Here is a 19,638-nt window from a genome sequence, read left to right as displayed (position 1 = left end):
TGTATATTGAAAATGTATAACAGAGAGAGGCAGTTGCAGACAGATGTCCTTAGCCTGAACCACCCCAGCTGCTTTAATAGGCCTGTTTTAAGCACAGCCTTAAAATCCTGACCAGACTATTATCTCTATATGTTTAGTAGCAGCTCCGCAAATAGGAGGTATACATATGTTCCAAAACATGATGTATTATCACCCCCATGGCAATGCCAAAGGACCTTCCAGTGTTCATGAACATGGTCCCAAATGCTGTTTATAGATTCAGCTGAAAATAGTGATTGTGAGTGCAGCTTCAAGCAGCGCTCTGACCTACATTTACAACGCCGGATGATTATAAACGGCTGCTTAAGTTAGTCCACTGATAAAGCTCTAAACATGATTGTTTTCATTGACTTTGCCTTTAAGATGTTACTTTGAAAGGTTTAAACCTCAACCTTTGCAAAATTAGAAGTGTTTTTGGTTCTCAACACTCAAATCAAATTAACTAATAAAAGTAGTTTACTAGTAGGAGTTTTGAACAGGAATAGTGTGATTGGAAAACAAACTTAGATGAATATATTCTGTGTTATTTTATGCAAAATACACACTTTTATTAAGGATGGTATCCTGAGTCTGGTTTTCATGTTCGCTTCTCAAACAGAATCAATAAAGTTTGAATTAAAGTTACAGTGTCAGGTTATTTGACAATTTTTGTTATTTACAGTTTACAGCATTAACGCACTGGTTGTATACAACAATTTTATGATAAATGATGTCGTCTTGTCGGAATAGTAATGTTATTTTTGTCTCTGTAATCTTTGTTTATCCTCAGTTTGTTAGTTAACTTAGCCTTTCTCTTTACATTCTTTATAACAACAGCATGTGACCATGATGACGTTACTGCACATGCATAGAGTTGATCAACAAGCCGAAGCAATGGCATGTAGCAAGTGGGTAACTCCCAGTGTGATTATAAAATAAAAAGTTCAAGATCAAGTCTAAAAAGATGCTGCTTCGGTTCTTCTTCTTCATGTTTACTGGTGGTTGGCTTTGGTCGCAGTACCGCCACCTTCTGCTCTGGAGTGTAAACGCTTCGCCTATGAGAAAAAGGAGCAGCGCATGAACTGAACGCAACACACGCGAACCGAACCGACAACCGACAGTCGAACCGAATGGTTCGGATGGTTTTCATAAACCGTTCCATCCCTAATAGACACATGTGCTGCTAATGTTAGCGATACTTTTAAGTCCTATGTTCACAGCTGTTGGTGTTTCCACCAGCATGGTTGGGATATTTTTAATAGCTGTGTCGGTGACCACTATCAGGCTTTCTGGCAGTCCAGTGGTACTGCCAGTAGATGGCACCATGTCTGTTTATGTCATTTCATGGAGCCCAGTGCAAGGGTTCTATTTAGGCTTAAAAAGAACCGTGTAAACATTATTAGGTTGGGTGCCTGTAGTATAAAGCCATAATATCTCTGTTCAATTGGATTACCTCTAATTTATTTTCTACTTTTTTAAAATTGTCATTACAATTACACTGTCAAGTATAGACCAGTATAGAGCTCTGGACTCCTAGCTCAGTGCCCTAACCCCCAGGCCGCCACTCACATGTTGTCTAATTTATGTCGTCTAAATCAAAATTGAGAGTTTTTTCTACTATATCAAGTTATATACAGTGAAAAGGGAAAAAATATTTAGTAATAGTTAAGAAACAGAGAAAAAAAAAGGGGTTTTGTTCTTTTAATAGTTAATTGTATGGAAATTGCTACAGAGGTGACATATAAAAAATGTTTGAAGGGGGAGTGATTATGCTACAGGGGAGAGGGCCTGGAAGGCCTTGGCTCCTCCAAAGAGTCATGTTTCATCAGTGTTCTGGCGGCAGCCTTGATTCATTCATCTTTGTCAGATGCAGAGAGGCATCCTCTAGATTTACCCTTGGAAGAACCAAGTGCTGGCGTAGCCAGGCTGATCCCATCATTTATCTATTTTTGTCCACATATTATGTTTCCTTTCTAAAATTCAGTGTGCTTTTGATTAGAAGAGAGAGTCCCATCTTCTGTCCCAAGGTGCAGTCAAATGTAGTCCCTGTCGGCTGGGCCGCAGCAGTGATGGCCACCCCTATGGCAACGCCTAGCAGATTATTTGTTGTTTTAAATGCTTGGAAATAATTTAAACGGCAAATCAAGCAGTGTTTTGAGTTTGAAAACTTAGTGCCAGAACTCCATTAATGCCATACAAATATAATTGTAGAAGCTAATCATATTAATGACACATTTAAAATGAATGTTTGTGAAACATATTATTAAATATAAGCAGTTAATAATATCATCTCTTGGAGATGTCTGTGTTTTTTGGCAAAATCTTTGGCTTTAATTATCTGATGTGAATGCACCACATAAAAAGCAGATATGGTGGGATTTATTCATCATATTGCGTCCCCAGATAATGCTAATCCTGTGCGAATAGGGCTTTATTCTAACTCCATCTATAGGATTAGTTCTACTTCTGTATTATACTCCACAATGATGCCTTTTATTCACTGTAGTTTATTTGTTTTCTCATTTTAATTGCTCTTAAAATCTGTTGTCTTTGGTAATTTACTCCATGATACCTAAAACACGGTTATCTTGTGTGTAAATATATGCACCATTGTGCCACCAACATTTTTTTCTCCTGTTCTTTATGGAGAAGTTATTTTGGAAATAACAAGAAACAAACTGACAGATATTGTTTTACTGGTGAGGGGGACCACACAGTGTTTGTGCTCAGGGCCGCAAAATTGTCGGCACTGCATCTGACCCTTAAATTTTATCTGAGAATTTGTCACAGGTGTTTTTTTTATTGCAGCGTCGAGTTTTTAGTTGAATGTAAAAATACATGCTTGCAGTTAGACCTCTGTTTCCTTGTTTAAAGGACTGTTCAGAGCTCTGCTGTAATAACTTAGCTTTATCATTTTAGCTCCTCTGAGTCCATTTAGAGCCATGTCAACACCATTGCCGCAATCATTTATTTCCTCCACTTTTCCTTTATATGAAACTCCTGCAGTCATATAAAAATACCCCAATGAGTTTGCACTGAAGCAAAACGTCTATTTTGCCACATTTCTTTTAGACCAATGAATCAGTCCACTCAGAGCACTGTACTATAGGAACATATTTCGCCACCTGCAGAACAAGCAGTTCCCTTCTAAAACCAAAGGTGGCAGCAGTGATACTCTCAGGTGAGATGTCCTAAATAATTAGATTTTTCTGAATATTTTATATCAAACACAAATTAACAGCAAAATGAAGTAATTTTTAAGTAATTTTTCACATCAGTATAGTAGCCATAAATGAAACAAACAGATCTCATGCTCTTTTAACTAAGCCTTGTGTGTTATGGTGATAAAGGGGCAGATTATGAGTCTCTGCAGACATCTTGGAGTCTTCTGTGATATCAGAGAAAAATAACCATGACTCAAACCACTCAAAGTGTTTATTTTGTGGAACCATACCCGGTTAATTTGTAGAACAAAGACTAATGAATATGTGTGGGTTTATTAGCAGGGGCTTAATGGAAATCTTATCAGTCATCACTGATTAATGGAGAAAATATAGATGTTTTGCTCTGTTAGTGCAGTGTGATTCATACAGACTGACCCTAAACTGGTTTTGGCCCCTAGTAGTTTTTGGCTAACCCTTGAATATGAACCGTTTCTAGCTTTGTCATTGCATAATCAAACTCCAAAACAGAAACTTCCAACTTTTCTTCTATGTGTGATGTAGCTATGTAATTAAAATAAGCACATATGACTTATTTGATGGCAATTTTTATTGCCATCAAATAAGTCCTCGATGCAGCCGACCCAGGTTCGAATCTGACCTGTGGTCCTTTGCTGCACGTCTTTCCCCATCTCTCATCCCCCCTCTCCTGTCAGTCTACTGCCAGAAAAATTAGCCACTAGTGCTGTTAAAAAGAAAAGGAAAAAAAACAAGAGATGTCATCTTAAAGCACCTGAGAGAAATGTATTGCTAAAACAATTAAATAAAGAATAATATACAGCATTCTGGGGTCATTGAGTGAAGTGTGTTTATGGTTAAACTAAAATTATTAAACATTATTTTTACAGGCAACATATATATATAGATATATATATATATATATATATATATATATATATATATATATATATATATATATATATATATATATATATACACACATTTTAAAAGAATATTTTGATTGGTATAATTGCTTGTTCTTTGGTTATTATGGATAGTTAGAATCTGGTTTGGTTTTTCTTTATCATGGTATTTACTTGTAATACTATGAAATACTCAATATTAGTGTTATAGTATTATCTACAACATATGGAATTTTGTCATTTTTATATTTATTTATTTTTACATCTGGTTAGTTTGTACAGAGTTTCCCTTTTACTATTCTTTTTATTTTTATTATATATATTATTGTTTTTTTCCCCCATTTTTCTGCACCAACTCTGTGTGCCATTCAGAGCTGTTCTGAGCAGTGAATATCTCCATTTTTAGATTTATAAAGTTCATTAGCCCATTCAGCTACAAACAGGGGACACTCAAATAACACACACACATAACACAATTTGCTGGCAACAAAACCACACAAAAATTATCAAAGGAAATCTAATTTATTAACCAATGAAGTCCTTGATTTGGAGTCGCACACAAAATTAAAATGGAAAAACACACTACAGCTGATCCAACTTTTATATAATGTCTTTAAAACTGGTCAAAATGAGGCTCAGTATTGTGTGTGGCCTCCATGTGCCCGTATGACCTCCCTATAATGACTGGTCATGCTCCTGATGAGGTGGCGGATGGTCTCCTGAGGGATCTAATCCCAGACCTGGACTAAAGCATCTGCCTTCTCCTGGACAGCCTGTGGTGCAACGTGACGTTGGTGGATGGATCGAAACACGATGTCCCAAATATGCTCTGAATCCAGAGCTTCAATGCCTTCTTGCAGGAGCTGCTGACTCAGTCCAGCCACATGGGGTCTAGCGTTGTCCTGCATGAGGAGGAACCCTGACAGACCGTTGCTTTCTTATGTGAATATGTGCATATTTGTGCAAAAAAAGGAGGTATATGTGTTTTAAAACCCTGCTTTAGTGGCTTTTAAGTTCATTAAAAGTCCAAGCATCAGCCTAATTCCAGTGTAATTTCAGTGTAACCAGCATTTGTACTGCACTGCACTGGACAGGGACCTAGGGGAGGGAGCCCAGATGTCAGTCAAAGGGCCAATATTGTCAGGGTTTGGTTGAGGTTTTGAGGACCCAAATGCAGAGGCGAGGAGGCAGAGGTGAGCAGTGTTGGGCACGTTACTTTGAAAAAGTAATTAGTTATAGTTACTAGTTACTTCTCCCAAAAAGTAACTGAGTTACTAACTGAGTTACTCCACAATAAAAGTAACTAGTTACTAGTAAAAGTAACTATTGCGTTACTTTTGCGTTTCTCGCCCCCGTAACCCTCACCATCCAGCTCCCACCTTCTCGCCGTGTGTTTCCAAAGCCATCTGAATAGAGCGGATGACAAAGACAAGAACCTGCAGAGAGTTTAGCATTTATTGCAACTCAACGTAAATGACATCAGGGGGGAACGCCATGTGAAGTTTTATAACAGGACATTCAGGTCCGGTGAGTATATGAAATTAATAACTGGGGATGTCTAATTCTGAAATCCTGTGTGTTTGGGTTGTTATAGATACTGCAACATCTATCTATCTATCTATCTAGATCTTTACTCTGTGTGTGACATAAAATATGGATCTCCATCCCTGCCACAAAGGCCATCAAATAATGTTTAAAATAAAAAATACAGTAGGTTGAGAAGGCAGAGTATCCATTCATCCATCCATCCATCCATCCATCCATCCATCCATCCATCCATCCATCCATCCATCCATCCATCCAGATTTCTCCCTTTCTCCATATAGGCTATCATTTCTGGCTGTTGTCAGGTTCATTTGATTGTTCACGCTCTCCATAGTTCTCCTGTGGCGCGAGCACAGGGCGACTGTTGCGCGCCTTTAGCGAGCATGCGCGTTTCCTGTCGCTTGCGCGGTGACTCTTGCCGCCTGCGCTGTGCGGAGATGCAGAGGAAACCGTTATGTGATGGGGAAACGCAGCTCGACGTAACACCGGTATTTCCATGTGGAAAACGTTGTTTTGCTGCTGGAGTCATCCTCACTCTCCATCTCTCTGTGTGTGCTGTACGTTAACACCCGCCAGCAGAAACACCCACCTACCCAACTGACAGACGGAATCTCATCCTCCCCTCTCTCATGACAAGGCGCGCACCTCTGGATGACCTAAAAAAATAATCTTTAATATCTCTTAAACAAAAGTAGAACAAACAATATTTTTTTCTTCACAAATCTGCACTAACGTTGCACTAACCATTCAGTCTATTTGCAGAGTTTTTTGACGTGGGTGGGGTGTCAGCTTCACGCAGCTGCGCACGAGTCCTATCATGAAAAAAGGTTCATTGTGCGACCTGAGTAACGCGCAGTAACGGGGTGTCTGCAATGGTAACTGCGTTATAGTTACAGTCAAAGTAATTAGTTAGATTACTCGTTACTAAAACAAGGTAACGGCGTTAGTTTCAACGCCGTTAGTCCCATCACTGGAGGTGAGTTCTTGTATTTTTAATTGAGTTCTAACAGGTAACAGAGGCAGGAATCCTAAAATCCAACATAAAAAATGCAAAACAAATCAGAACCATGGAGACATCAGAGAAAACAAGCAGGGAAAGACGAGGAACCAGCACTGAGGAACTGCACAGGGAGAGTATATATGAGAGACTGAACAAAGACAGGACTATTGGGCTGAGTGGGAGCAGGTGTGAACAGAGGATTCTAGAAGGAACTAGGGAAAAGGAGACCAACACAGGAGGGAAAGCAAAGGAAAACATAAGAACTCAAATATATCCATAAAACACCAATAAAGCAAGAAAACAAAGACAAACATGGATCAACGTGAAAATGAAAACTCAGAGAAAGCTTAGCAGAACAAAGACCATGACAAATATGCTCATAAAACATGAACAAATGAGCGCAGTGGGCTATTGGGCTCAGCTTTATGGAGGCAAACTTCAGCGCAACTAGAAATTGCTACTAAATCTCTAAAGCACAGGGTGTAAAAATAATAAAATAAAAAAAGCGTAGTTTGGATTGTTATCAGGAGGCTTTTAGCATCTTACAGTCTACTTTCTGAGAGAATCTCACAGAACTGGGAACGTTGACAGTTGTTTGTAAATGTTTATAGTCCTGTTTAAAAATCTTAACAGACTCTCTTCCTGGTGTTTGCTTTCACTTAAACACTCAGAATCACATCAAACTAAATGTCTGACACTCATATAGAGCAAACCTCCTTTAAAATGCATAATAATCATGTTCTAAACATGTGTAATATGTCTATAAGTTGCTTTTATTCATTTAAATTCAGTTATATCAAATTATTTTAAAAACAGTTTTTTAAATATAATATAGGTGCATATTCCACAAGTTTTTCTGAACAAGTTCGGTTTGTCTTTTTATTAGAAGGGAGGTTTATTGCCTATTAATCAGAGCATTGGGCTCAGAAAGCCCAAGCAAACACTGATGCTCTTTTACAGCCCAGAAAATGTCCCAGACATGGGCAGTAAAAAAGATAAATTAACTGCACTGCCACAGGGACTCTCAGGCATGGCTGGAAAGGATTTATTCATACAATGTTCAGAACCTCATTCCAGGCTTCAAAGTGTGACGATGAGTTTGTCACCTCGTTGCTTCTATCTTAAAGGTCTGTTTAAAGAACATCTCCGACGAAGGGTGACATGATTTTTATTTCTCTTTGCTTCCAGAGCACGGCTTTATTAAATTTCTTCTTTTTTATTTGGAACAAAGATATAACTTTCAGCTCCTAGACTCTTAGCTTCATTTCAAAGAGATCAGTCTGTTCATATTTTATATAACTTTTACTGCTCATAGGATTTAACACTTACTTTTTATTATTATTATTATTCTGGCTTGAGCTTATAATTTCAGCCGATATTCCATTACCCAGTAAAATAAGATTGTGTTAAAGGGCTGGTATAAATATATGTTTGAAAAGAAGTATTAATGTGTTCCTTTCAGGGTTTCTTGAAGGATTGCCCCAGCGGAACCTTGAATGTGGAGGAGTTTAAAAAGATCTATGCCAATTTCTTCCCCTACGGAGATGCGTCCAAATTCGCCGAGCACGTCTTCCGGACCTTTGACACCAACGGAGACGGGACGATAGACTTCCGGGAGTTCATCATCGCCTTGAGCGTCACGTCACGAGGGAAGCTGGAGCAGAAGCTGAAATGGGCTTTCAGTATGTATGACCTGGATGGAAACGGATACATCAGCCGTGAGGAGATGCTGGAGATTGTACAGGTGAGCAATCAAAGTTGGAAATGATTGAGTGATATTTTCCACCTGTGGACTCTAATAGTTGGGACATTTAACATTTAACATATATTTGAATAAAACTCCTAGATGTGAAGCCTTTTTTTCCACATTTGGTGCACAGATATATATTTACGTAGCAAAGACATTACCATTAACAACATGTTGATATATAAACGATATATAAATGATTTAACGACCCCCCTTTCAGAGACATAGACAGGTATGGGGCATTGCAGGCTAATAAAAGAAACCAAACGACCCCCATTCCAAAGGGATGGACGCCTTCATCCATTTCTATTTGGATGTTTTCAAAACAAAAACCAGGTTTTGATGGACTACTGTATAAAACCTCGGACTTAACGCCATTCCTAACATTTTGAATTGAAAAAGCTTCCTGGATGGGATGCGAAACGTCTTCAAACTTCAAAGTCCAGTGGATTATTTTTGATTTTCTTTTTTTGGTTGATATGTAAAATATTTACAATTTGCAAACAAATTAATTTCTCAAAAATATAGGTGAAAATGTTAAGAAGTTTTAGGCAGTGCAATTTTAAAAAAGGCCTAAATTGGAAGGCAACCGGACTGCTGATGTATTTAAGCAGCATGGAGGTTCATCCTCCTGAACATATTCCAAGTCAGATGCAAATCAAATAGCCGCCCTTTGTTCTTTTGAATTGTTGGAGCCTTTTGTTGTGGATGGGCTACATGATTGGTCTTTTGGCTCATGATGGAAGTGCTTATGTAACCTCTTGAGATTTATTTCTATGACTGAATCTGAAACCGCAATCCTACCCCTCTATTCATTAGGGGTGAGTATTGGCATAGGTGTTGCGATATGATACCTGTCTCCATACTTTGATCTCGATACATTATTATTACAGTATTGCTATATAACTATATATTAAGATATTTTTCCCAGCTATCAAAATTTTATTTATAGATAAAAATGCTTCCATGACCCGACCCCAGATAAGTGAAGACGATGGATGGATGGATGGATGGATGGATGGATGGATGGATGGATGGATGGATGGATGGATGGATGGATGGATGGATGGATGGATGGATGGATGGATGGATGGATGGATGAGATAAAAAAAATCAAGCGCTGTGTGTGGTTATCAGAAGAAATTTATCTTTTAGTCATTTTTTATCCATGTTTTTGGGGGATGGAGTCGGTTCATGTCTTCCACTGTTATTTCCTATTGTTATGGCCCATGTTTCTCTTTTTCTCTTATTTTAGGTTAAAAAAAATTTTTTTGTTTTTTTAATTGTACTAGGAACTGTAACATTGATATTATATCAGGCAGCTGAAAATCACGATATATATCGGCTAAATGATTTTTCCCACAACCCTACTCTTCAGGGATAGGTTTTCTTTTTTTCACTAAGCTAGCTTCATTGACCCCTCTTTCAAACCATCTGTCCTCTCTGTCCAAAATCTGAACACTTTGGTCTTCAAAGCTGTGTCCTTGGTTTTTGAGGTTCAAGTGTATAGCTGTATCTTGCCCAGAGCAGCTGGCTCTCCTGTGCTGTCCCAGGCTTTTGTGTAGTTGCTGTTAGGTTCCACCAGTATAGGTCTGTCTGAGCTCTTCCAGTCTGAGCTCTTCTTGCTGATTGGCTTGTGTTTTACTGATTAGAAAACTGCTGTATACATGGAAGTTAGGAACGCGGTACTGAAAGGTGCAAAATTAGCCCATACGTTTGTACGATAAAGCCCTCCAGAGCGTCCGGCACCAGATTGCACGTGATACAAATAAACCAATGAGTTGCTGTCAGTCTGGGTTGCTGCTGCTGCTACTTTTAAACACTGCAGGCAAACCTTTGGCAAGCCGGGCAATGATCCAGGCTCACGAATGAGCACCTTGATATGTGCTTTAGAATGTCTTTGTCTCCATTCAAACCCAGGTTTAAAGACTTGCAGGGCAGCATAAAGCCCACTGCTCACATTAAGCCATACAAAAGAAAGGAAAAAACAAAAGACAGTTCAGGTGTTTAAGAAAAAAAGTGCGTCAGGAAATTGTCTACATACAAAACTGAAAGATTGTTGTTCTCTACTTGGAAAACAATTTAGATTTTGAAATGGAAAAATTTTCTATTTTTATATTTAAAAATTCTATGTATAACACGGATGCATAAACACCTGCATTTTTTATTTCAGTGTTAAATGCTGTTTCAAGTAACGGATTATAATTAAAAAATGTCTCCCGACCTTCGCTGGTAGTTGATTTTCTTTATTCAGACCCCGCTGATTTTTAATTGGTTACCACTCTTATTGACCTTTTTAACTCTGCTATTGATCAGCATGCAAAATCTGAGCAGTTATTACATGAGGATTTTGCATCAACCTTCTGAAACTTCACAAAAATAAATAAAGTTTTCTTAAATTAAAACCGGAGTTTGAAGGCTATATAAAGCTTATAAAAGTACATCTAAGAACAGTTTCTATGTATTTTATAAAGTTTGCAGTTTAAAGAAAGCTTTTCCAACCCAATTTCTTCTCAGCAGTAGATAAAATGCCCAATTTATTATTAGTAACTGTAGTTTAAAGCTATGTAAATCCAAATATTAACACCGATGGGGCTCATATAAGGAGGGAAGAAACTGACAGGCATCAAACTAACTCAGCAATATGCATTAAAACAATGGCTGAGCATCACTGCTTGGCTGTGTGTGAGTCTGTGTGGCTGTTTTATGGTTCTTATGGATTAGCAAGTTAAATTTAACCAGTGTTTATCCCTGAGTGTGCAGAATACTGGGATTAACCCTGAGCTTGTACAGGTTATGTTATAGAGAGAGGAGGGAGGAGGCAGGCCATTGTGTAATTATTCAACTGACAAGAAAGAAGATGCTCCCTAAAACTATTTGGATGCTTATAAGTGGGCTAAATTCACATTTGTATATAAAATGAACCAAAAATGGTGAAAGGAACTAAATATAGTTTCATTTGCTCTTCATTAATTTTCTTTCAAGATTATTTCCTATCCAAGGGAAGGCAGGAACTTTATAACCATGATGCTTATCATGATTCTGATTTACTTTTTATTACTTGAGTGATCAAGGGATGTCTGACTAATCTGTTGTGGCAAAATTAGCTGTGTTTCTATCCTGTGATGCAAATTTTGAGTGAATTTTTAAAAAGTTGCAAAAGAAAAAAGAAAATGAAAATTAGACAGGTTTCTGTCCTTTGGAATGAATTATGAAGCCATGGAAAGCGGATACGTTGCCTACGTTTATGTTAGGGATGCACCAAAATGAAAATTCTTGGCCAAAAACAGAAAAAAAGAAAGAAAGAAAGAAAACAAGGTCATACAATGAAACAGCAAAACAATGTATTATGTCAAATATTTGAACAATAGTATTTGGGCTAAGATGTGTACTAACCCTATTAAAAAAACTCTTTTTTTTTTTTTATCTCAATTAATTAGTTACAAAAGCATCAAAATATTTATTCACTACAGACATTTTTTTGTTATGCTTTAGCCTTAGGGTAGTCACAAGGAAAAGTTTCTTGTAACATCTGTTGTTGCGTTATCAACAGTCGTGGCCGTGCTGTTTTGGTGTTGAACGTCTATCTGATAAAAGAAACTAAAATACACTTTTCGGTGGCGGAATTTTCTAGTTTAGGATACGATTGGCTGTTGTAAACAGGAAAGTAGAGATAGCAAGGCTAATTGCAACACTAATCTGCTCAAAACAAGGAAAAATACATTTATGTTAAAAAATTAATTTTACTTATTCATACTTACAGTTTTGCAGACATTCCTACGTTGCAATAATTGTCAATCTAAGTCTTGCAATCTAAAATCGCATATATCGCCTAAAAGTATTTTTGATCTTGTTTTGATATTTTATTTTATTGATATCCTAATCAAGATCAGATTCTGTTTCGGATGATCAATCTTCGTTTGAGAAGATTCTATTCAAGAATAGTTCAATAATCTGCCACTACAGTGAGACCATGGCACTTGGTAAGACGCCTTAGATCTGTCATGATGTTACAAAGTTCAGACCCAAATGCAGAAAACCAAACAGAGAGACCAGGGAAAAGGTTTAACAGGTTTTATTGAAGAAGTTAAACAGAGGGAGAAGTGTTGCTCTGAACACTGCTCAACCGGAACTGTAAAGTGAGGGAAAGACACAACGGTTAGTTCAGGCTCAGTAGGGAATTTGACTTGTGAACATGGGGAAGAGGTATTGGTATTGAATCCTTGACTTCTGTCTATGTGTTGTGGTTCCAGTGTTTTTCTGATTCGGTGGTGGGCGGAACAGGGTTTACCCAGAATGCGGTTGTTAGTTGGTGAACGGAGATACTGACTGCCACTCAGATTTCCTGCGGTACTTAAACGGGTCGTAGTGGAGAATTATGCCATTCTCATTGAGAAGCTCAAACGATCTCTTGGGGAAAGTGGATCCAAACCTCCTGTTTGAACCCCGGCTCAGTTTGAAGCTCAGTTGATCCTTCCAGGGAGTGAAGGTCCGAGAAATCCAGTTTGCAGGATGACTTCCTGCTGAGAGGCAAAGACAAAAACAAAGTTAAACTCAGGTTGACAAAAAGCTCAGCTTGACTCAGCAAAAACTCAGCTTGGCTAGAGTACCCTAAACTGGCAAAAACTGGCAGTCAGCAGCTTAAGAACACTCCGTTTAACGAGGAAACCATCCGCAGGTGTGTGAGGAGGCGGACCAGAACCAGGCGCTTCTTGGTGGATGAAGGAAACACACAGAAACACAAACACAAAAACAGGAGTCCTGACAAGATCCTTATACATATATTGTTTTTGTTAACAAAATTCCACCTTTCAAAAGGTGTTTAGGGCATTACGCTTGGAATCTAGAAGTTATGAGTTAAAGCCCAACTCAACATACTGACACTCTGGGTCCCTGAGCAAGACCCTTAACCCCTCATTGCTCCCCGGGCGCCCCACAATGGCAGCCAAAGGGGTTTGGTTAAATGCAGAGAGTTCATGTCATTGCTCTGTACTTGTGACAGTGTAGTGACAATACAAAAGCTGAAAAAACCTAAAAGAAAAAAAAAGAGTGCATTTGCCTCCTATTTGAACTGGTAAGTAAGATGATCAGCCAATTGAATGAGTATATTTGAATAATGGGGGAAAAAAATAGAAACTTGCAAAGACAACGGTTTATCTATCGCCAGAAACGAGGGGACAGTGTTACAAACACTGTGCAGCCTCTTTGGAAATCTACCTTTTCTTCCTAGCTTTCCTATTTTTGTCCAAGGAAGCTGCAACACTGATCTACAGTCAGTTTTACACCCAAACCTCCCAGAGGTGGAGAATTAATGGGCATGTAAACTGATACTCGGGGCTTTTTAATGCGTCCAGGCAGAGGTTAATTTAATGCCAGCAGGGGAAGGGAGGCGCTCATATTGGCCATCAGACAAAGATATATCAGTTCAATACCATTAGCATGGCTGGTAAGCCCCCTGCTTCTCGTGGACGCAGACATACGCTCTATGCTTGCACATGTAATTCATGTATCCCCCCTGGCAAGGATGGTGCAAATATTCTCAATTTTCAGAGGCTCCAGGAGCTACATTTGCTTTGGAGGTGGCTCTGGAGGTTCGTTAGCACACAGAGATCTATGGTGATCCGATGTGTTTCTGCTGAGGCTCTGTAATGGCTCCCTGCTGGCTCAAATTCATTGTTTTCTCCTCTCCACCTCCTGCCCTCCCTCTGTTTTCTCCTCCTCCACTTTCAGGCCATCTACAAGATGGTGTCATCTGTGATGAAGATGCCAGAAGATGAATCTACGCCAGAGAAGAGGACGGATAAGATCTTCAGACAAATGGACCTCAATAATGATGGTGAGACGGGAAAACAGCACAGATGTTTGGGAGAGGAGGGCAGGATGGAGAAAGAGAGGTTTTTACATTTGGTTTGTGAAACTAGCTCATTTTATCTCAACAAAAAGTGACAAAAAAGTCATTTTTTGTTTGATTTTATAAGAAACAAAAACATACTTTAATCGAAGGTGGTTCATTACAAACAGTCAAGGAAATGGTGATCAAACAGTTCTTTGCTCTCCTCCACAAAACAAATAGAGCTGCGTTCAGAACCATCGTTTTATAATTTATAGGGAATAAAAAATTAAGGGTGCAGCTGAAATAATGAAATAATCAAGAACATGTGGGGCATTTCTTTGTTTTGAAATCATTAAGCCTTTAATCTGAGAACGGAGGCCTCAGTTTTTAATCTCATTACACGGAGCGAGAGAGACTCCATATTTGACTTATTAACTTAAGTAAAATATTTGTGAAATCTAATATAAATACATTCAAATGGCTGTAAAATTTAGTTGCTCTCATATTTATGCAAACATAGAAACTAAGTAGGTTGTTCTGTTGTAAAGGGCTGCTGAAAAATTAGAGCCTTTTGCAGACGTTTGCTGTTTTTTTCATAGAAAGTTTGATTTCTTACAGGCATAAAACAAAACTACATTTCAATTCGATTCTCAATCACTGTTAATATAAGTATTATTAGGCAAATAATCAGATAGGAAGATCAAAATAATCTTATAATGTAATCAATAATAATAATAAACAATATAATATATATACAACCACCGGCCACTTTATTAGGTACACCTGTCCAACTGCTCGTTAACACCTAATTTCTAAGCAGCCAATCACATGGCGGCAACTCAGTGCATTTAGGCATGTAGACATGGTCAAGACAATCTCCTGCAGTTCAAACCGAGCATCAGTATGGGGAAGAAAGGTGATTTGAGTGACTTTGAACGTGGCATGATTGTTGGTGCCAGAAGGGCTGGTCTGAGTATTTCAGAAACTGGTGATCTACTGGGATTTTCATGCACAACCATCTCTAGGGTTTACAGAGAATGGTCCGAAAAAGAAAAAACATCCAGTGAGCGGCAGTTCTGTGGGCGGAAATGCCTTGTTGATGCCAGAGGTCAGAGGAGAATGGCCAGACAGACTTCGAGCTGATAGAAGGGCAACAGTGACTCAAATAACCACCCGTTACAACCAAGGTGGGCAGAAGAGCATCTCTGAACGCACAGTACGTCGACCTTTGAGGCAGATGGGCTACAGCAGCAGAAGACCACACCGGGTGCCACTCCTTTCAGCTAAGAACAGGAAACTGAGGCTACAATTTGCACAAGCTCATCGAAATTGGACAATAGAAGATTGGAAAAACGTTGCCTGGTCTCATGAGTCTCGATTTCTGCTGCGACATTCGGATGGTAGGGTCAGAATTTGGCGTCTACAACATGAAAGCATGGATCCATCCTGCCTTGTATCAACGGTTCAGGCTGGTGGTGGTGGTGGTGTCATGGTGTGGGGAATATTTTCTTGGCACTCTTTGGGCCCCTTGGTACCAAATGAGCATCGTTGCAACGCCACAGCCTACCTGAGTATTGTTGCTGACCATGTCCATCCCTTTATGACCACAATGTACCCAACTTCTGATGGCTACTTTCAGCAGGATAATGCGCCATGTCATAAAGCTGGAATCATCTCAGACTGGTTTCTTGAACATGACAATGAGTTCACTGTACTCAAATGGCCTCCACAGTCACCAGATCTCAATCCAATAGAGCATCTTTGGGATGTGGTGGAACGGGAGATTCGCATCATGGATGTGCAGCCGACAAATCTGCGGCAACTGTGTGATGCCATCATGTCAATATGGACCAAACTCCCTGAGGAATGCTTCCAGCACCTTGTTGAATCTATGCCACAAAGAATTGAGGCAGTTCTGAAGGCAAAAGGGGGTCCAACCCGTTACTAGCATGGGGTACCTAATAAAGTGGCCGGTGAGTGTATATATATTATAATCTTATCCAAATAATCAAACAATAATTATATAATCAGCCAAAAAAAAAAAATGAATGTTGGAACTGTACCTAATATACAATCATATGTTTACATTATCACTGCTGCACTTTAAAAAATGAAAATGTCTTGAGAGCTGTACTGAATGAAATTTCCTTCTGCATACACTCTATGTGTAAAAAATGATAATAAAGTCTGTCTTAAGTCTAAAAAGAAAGCAGGGAAGACCACACATTAAAGAACATCAGACGGAATATTTCTGAATATTTTATAACGCAACAATTAATATGCAATTGAAACAATATATATGTATAAATTGGTATAAGATATTATGATCACAATTATGACCTGCTTAAAAGGATAATTTATTTTCCTGTGATTCTCCTGCTGTTCATTCTCATGTGGAGCCTCATCGATATTTGCAAGTTATTCTAGTAATCTACTAGTTATCCATCTCCTAAAATAGCTCCAGTAATGTAAAATAATCTCGTTTGGAAGCTTAGCTTTAATTTTAAGGCAGGATTTACTAAGAAATAAACATCCTAAATAGATCAGGGATGAACATTTTATTTTTTGAATAAATGATGTGTTCATAAATCATTTAAACTAGTGAACTAGTGGTAAGTTCAAAGTGGTGCATACCCGGAAAGATGCACATGTGCACAAGAAGAACATGCAAAACACATATCCAAACCTGGACCTTCTTGTTGCATGGCAACAGTGCTACATGCTGCTGCACCATGCAGCAAAAACATTTTAATGAAATAAAGGTTTTTTATAAAAATTTATAAAAAGAAATTTTGCACAGATTTTAGATTTTTAAATGTTTCTTTTTCAGATACTTTTTTAGAAATTGCAGAATTAATATTCGAAGAATAAAGTCGTAACGTTATGAGAAAAAAATAATAAAATTACAAGAATAAAGTCGTAAAATTACAATAAAGTCATAATATTATGAAAAAAAGTCACAACGACAATAGTCATAAAATCACAAGAATAAAGTCGTAATATTACGAGAATAGAGTCTTAAAATTATGGGACTAAAGTCGTAAAGTTACAGGAATAAAGTCGTAAAATTACAATAAAGTTGTAATATTACGAGAAAAAAAGTCACGACAATAGTCACAAAATTACGAGAATAAAGTCGTAATATTAAGAGAATAAAGTCGTAAAATTACGAGAAACAAGTTGTATTTCATGACAACTCTTACAAGAAGCAGTGTCTTCCCTAAAATAAGGAATGTGGAGCATTATGTTAAGTTATACTTTGTCTCTGGTTTGACAAATAAGGAAATCTTTTAGCAGCAGCATCAAATTCGGCAGCAGGTCAAAGTGGACCCAGGTTGCTGATTCACTTGCTGAATTGAAACAATAAAGGAACAAAATTCGCTTCATAATTCGTAGGCACAGACAGCCTGTTTCTGACAGTGTCTTATTTCCTACTCTGGTAGGAAATAAGACACTGTAGATAAACAGAAAGCCGATCGTACTTAGCTCAGGATCTTCCTAATCTGGGCCAAAAATATTAAGAAAAATACGAAATTATTCCACTGTAAGTAAAATAAAAAAATAAAAAATAAGCAAAAATTCAATGTGGAAGACTCTTATCAGCCTCACCTATAGTCCCTGCTGATGTCCCACGTCCCCCTGCACCACCCGTGTCCAGGCCCCAGCATCAAAGTATGGCCCGTTGACCAAATATCTTATTTCATTCATGTCAAATCTTTCTATTTGCAGCTTTTCTCTGTGTCAGTCACTCCAGGGTTGAAATGAGCTGAGGATCTTTCTGTGTATTTTAATATCTGAAATAAAAAAAACTAGTAAAATAGAGGGTCCAGTTTCGCTACATAGACAGTAGTTTACATTTTCTAGTCATAATCTCAGATGTAAAATCAGCACAAACAAGGAACCAAGGTCAACACCACAGTGACTCTGACTTTAAATTATATTATTATGAATGATACTTAAAAGCAGCATTAGAGTCTTGAAAATAATGTCTGTTTTGTCTCTTCCTTTCTATCCATATCTATTTGCAGGTAAATTGTCCCTGGAGGAGTTTATCAAAGGTGCCAAAAGCGACCCGTCCATCGTCCGGCTACTCCAGTGCGACCCCAGCTCCGCTTCGCAGTTCTAAACCCCCCCCTGCCTGTTTTTATTTGCCTCCGTCGCTATTCAGAACGTCCCTGAAATCAATGCATGATGGCTCACATCTCTCATCTGTTTAGTTCCTGTTTAGCGGAGAGGTTGAGGAGAGTAGGAATTTCATTTTACTTCTGTATTTTTGGAAGAATAAAGGGACGTGTTTTGGGTAGGTTTTAACGCTGGATCCAGGAGGCGCCTGCCGCTGTTCTCCACCGAACATGACCCTGTTTCACGGCGCGGATGCTTTCTGCTGCATGCAGAGGCCCTCGGTTTCACCTCGGAAAGCACGTGTATATCATGTAGATACTGTATGTCTGTATATCATGAGATCCGGTCAGTTTATTTTCAGGCACCGTGTGGGAAACACTCTGAAAGGCAGTATTATGTAGCGTTTGCTTCCTGTTCTGATCTCAGTGGGAGTTTTAGGGTTGGTGGGATTTTATTGCTGTATGATCTTTCGCTGTGAAAAAGAAGGCCTAAGATCCCTTTTGATTTATTTTTGTTAATATCTACTGATGTTTTTTCCTTTTTTTTTATTTTTTTTCCCCCTCATTTGTACATACATTTTTCACGTGATTTTATTTATTCATTTTTACTCTCAATGTGCTTTTACTTTGATAAGTTGACTGTATTCCAGTTTACAGTAGCTGTGAGAGTGACCGGTGTGATTTTAACGAATTTGCTCAAAGTGAAGGATAAGAAGGTCTCGTGATGCATTTCGATCAACAGCACCGGTAGCACATATCGTTTTATCGCCGCCATGTTTTCACAGGGTGCGAGTTCCAGCCGTATGCTTGGGGCTAACTTTTACAGTATTAACATGTTGTGTGGTTTCTTATATGTACAGTACCTCGCAAAAGAAAGAAAAAAAAATTCACACCCTTGAACCTTTTTTTGCATTTTTTCATGTTACAACCAAAACACAGTTCATGCATTTTGTTGGTGTTTTTTTATGTGGCAAACGTAGACGTGCAAAATATATGGAGATTTCTCTTTAAGAATGGATACGTGGTTAATACTGTTCAAATGGAAGGAGGCCTCCCCTCCTACCAAATTTTATTCAACTTGGGAACCATTTCTTTTTGGAGAAATTAGATGCTCAGTTAATTAGTTAATTAGCTAAATTTTTTAGCTCAATAAACTTTAATCTTAACCGCCCCCCCCCCCTTTTTTTTTGTTTATTTATATATTTTTTATTTATCTATGTTCATTTATTTATTTATTTATTATTATTGTATTATTACTTTTTATTTTACTCTATTTTTACGCCGGGCATG

At 38.2% G+C, this 19,638-nt stretch overlaps 1 protein-coding gene across 1 annotated transcript in view; it reads left to right on the top strand.

The window, feature by feature from the left end:
* The window catches only part of hpca (hippocalcin), an 84,903-nt gene extending 65,770 nt beyond the window's left edge, over positions 1-19,133 (top strand). Inside the window, exons 3-5 of the mRNA XM_038290600.1 lie at positions 8,110-8,391; positions 14,125-14,230; positions 18,256-19,133. Coding sequence (XP_038146528.1) covers positions 8,110-8,391; positions 14,125-14,230; positions 18,256-18,353 — 486 coding nt within the window. The 3' untranslated portion in view covers positions 18,354-19,133. The remainder of the gene's footprint in view (positions 1-8,109; positions 8,392-14,124; positions 14,231-18,255) is intronic.
* The last annotated feature ends 505 nt before the right edge of the window (positions 19,134-19,638 follow it).

The sequence above is a fragment of the Cyprinodon tularosa genome, unplaced genomic scaffold, assembly GCF_016077235.1.
Source record: "Cyprinodon tularosa strain WSP-4 unplaced genomic scaffold, ASM1607723v1 ctg284, whole genome shotgun sequence".
Lineage (NCBI taxonomy): Eukaryota > Metazoa > Chordata > Actinopteri > Cyprinodontiformes > Cyprinodontidae > Cyprinodon > Cyprinodon tularosa.
Note: the sequence above shows the minus strand (reverse complement) of the source record. Positions and strands in the feature narration are given on the sequence as shown.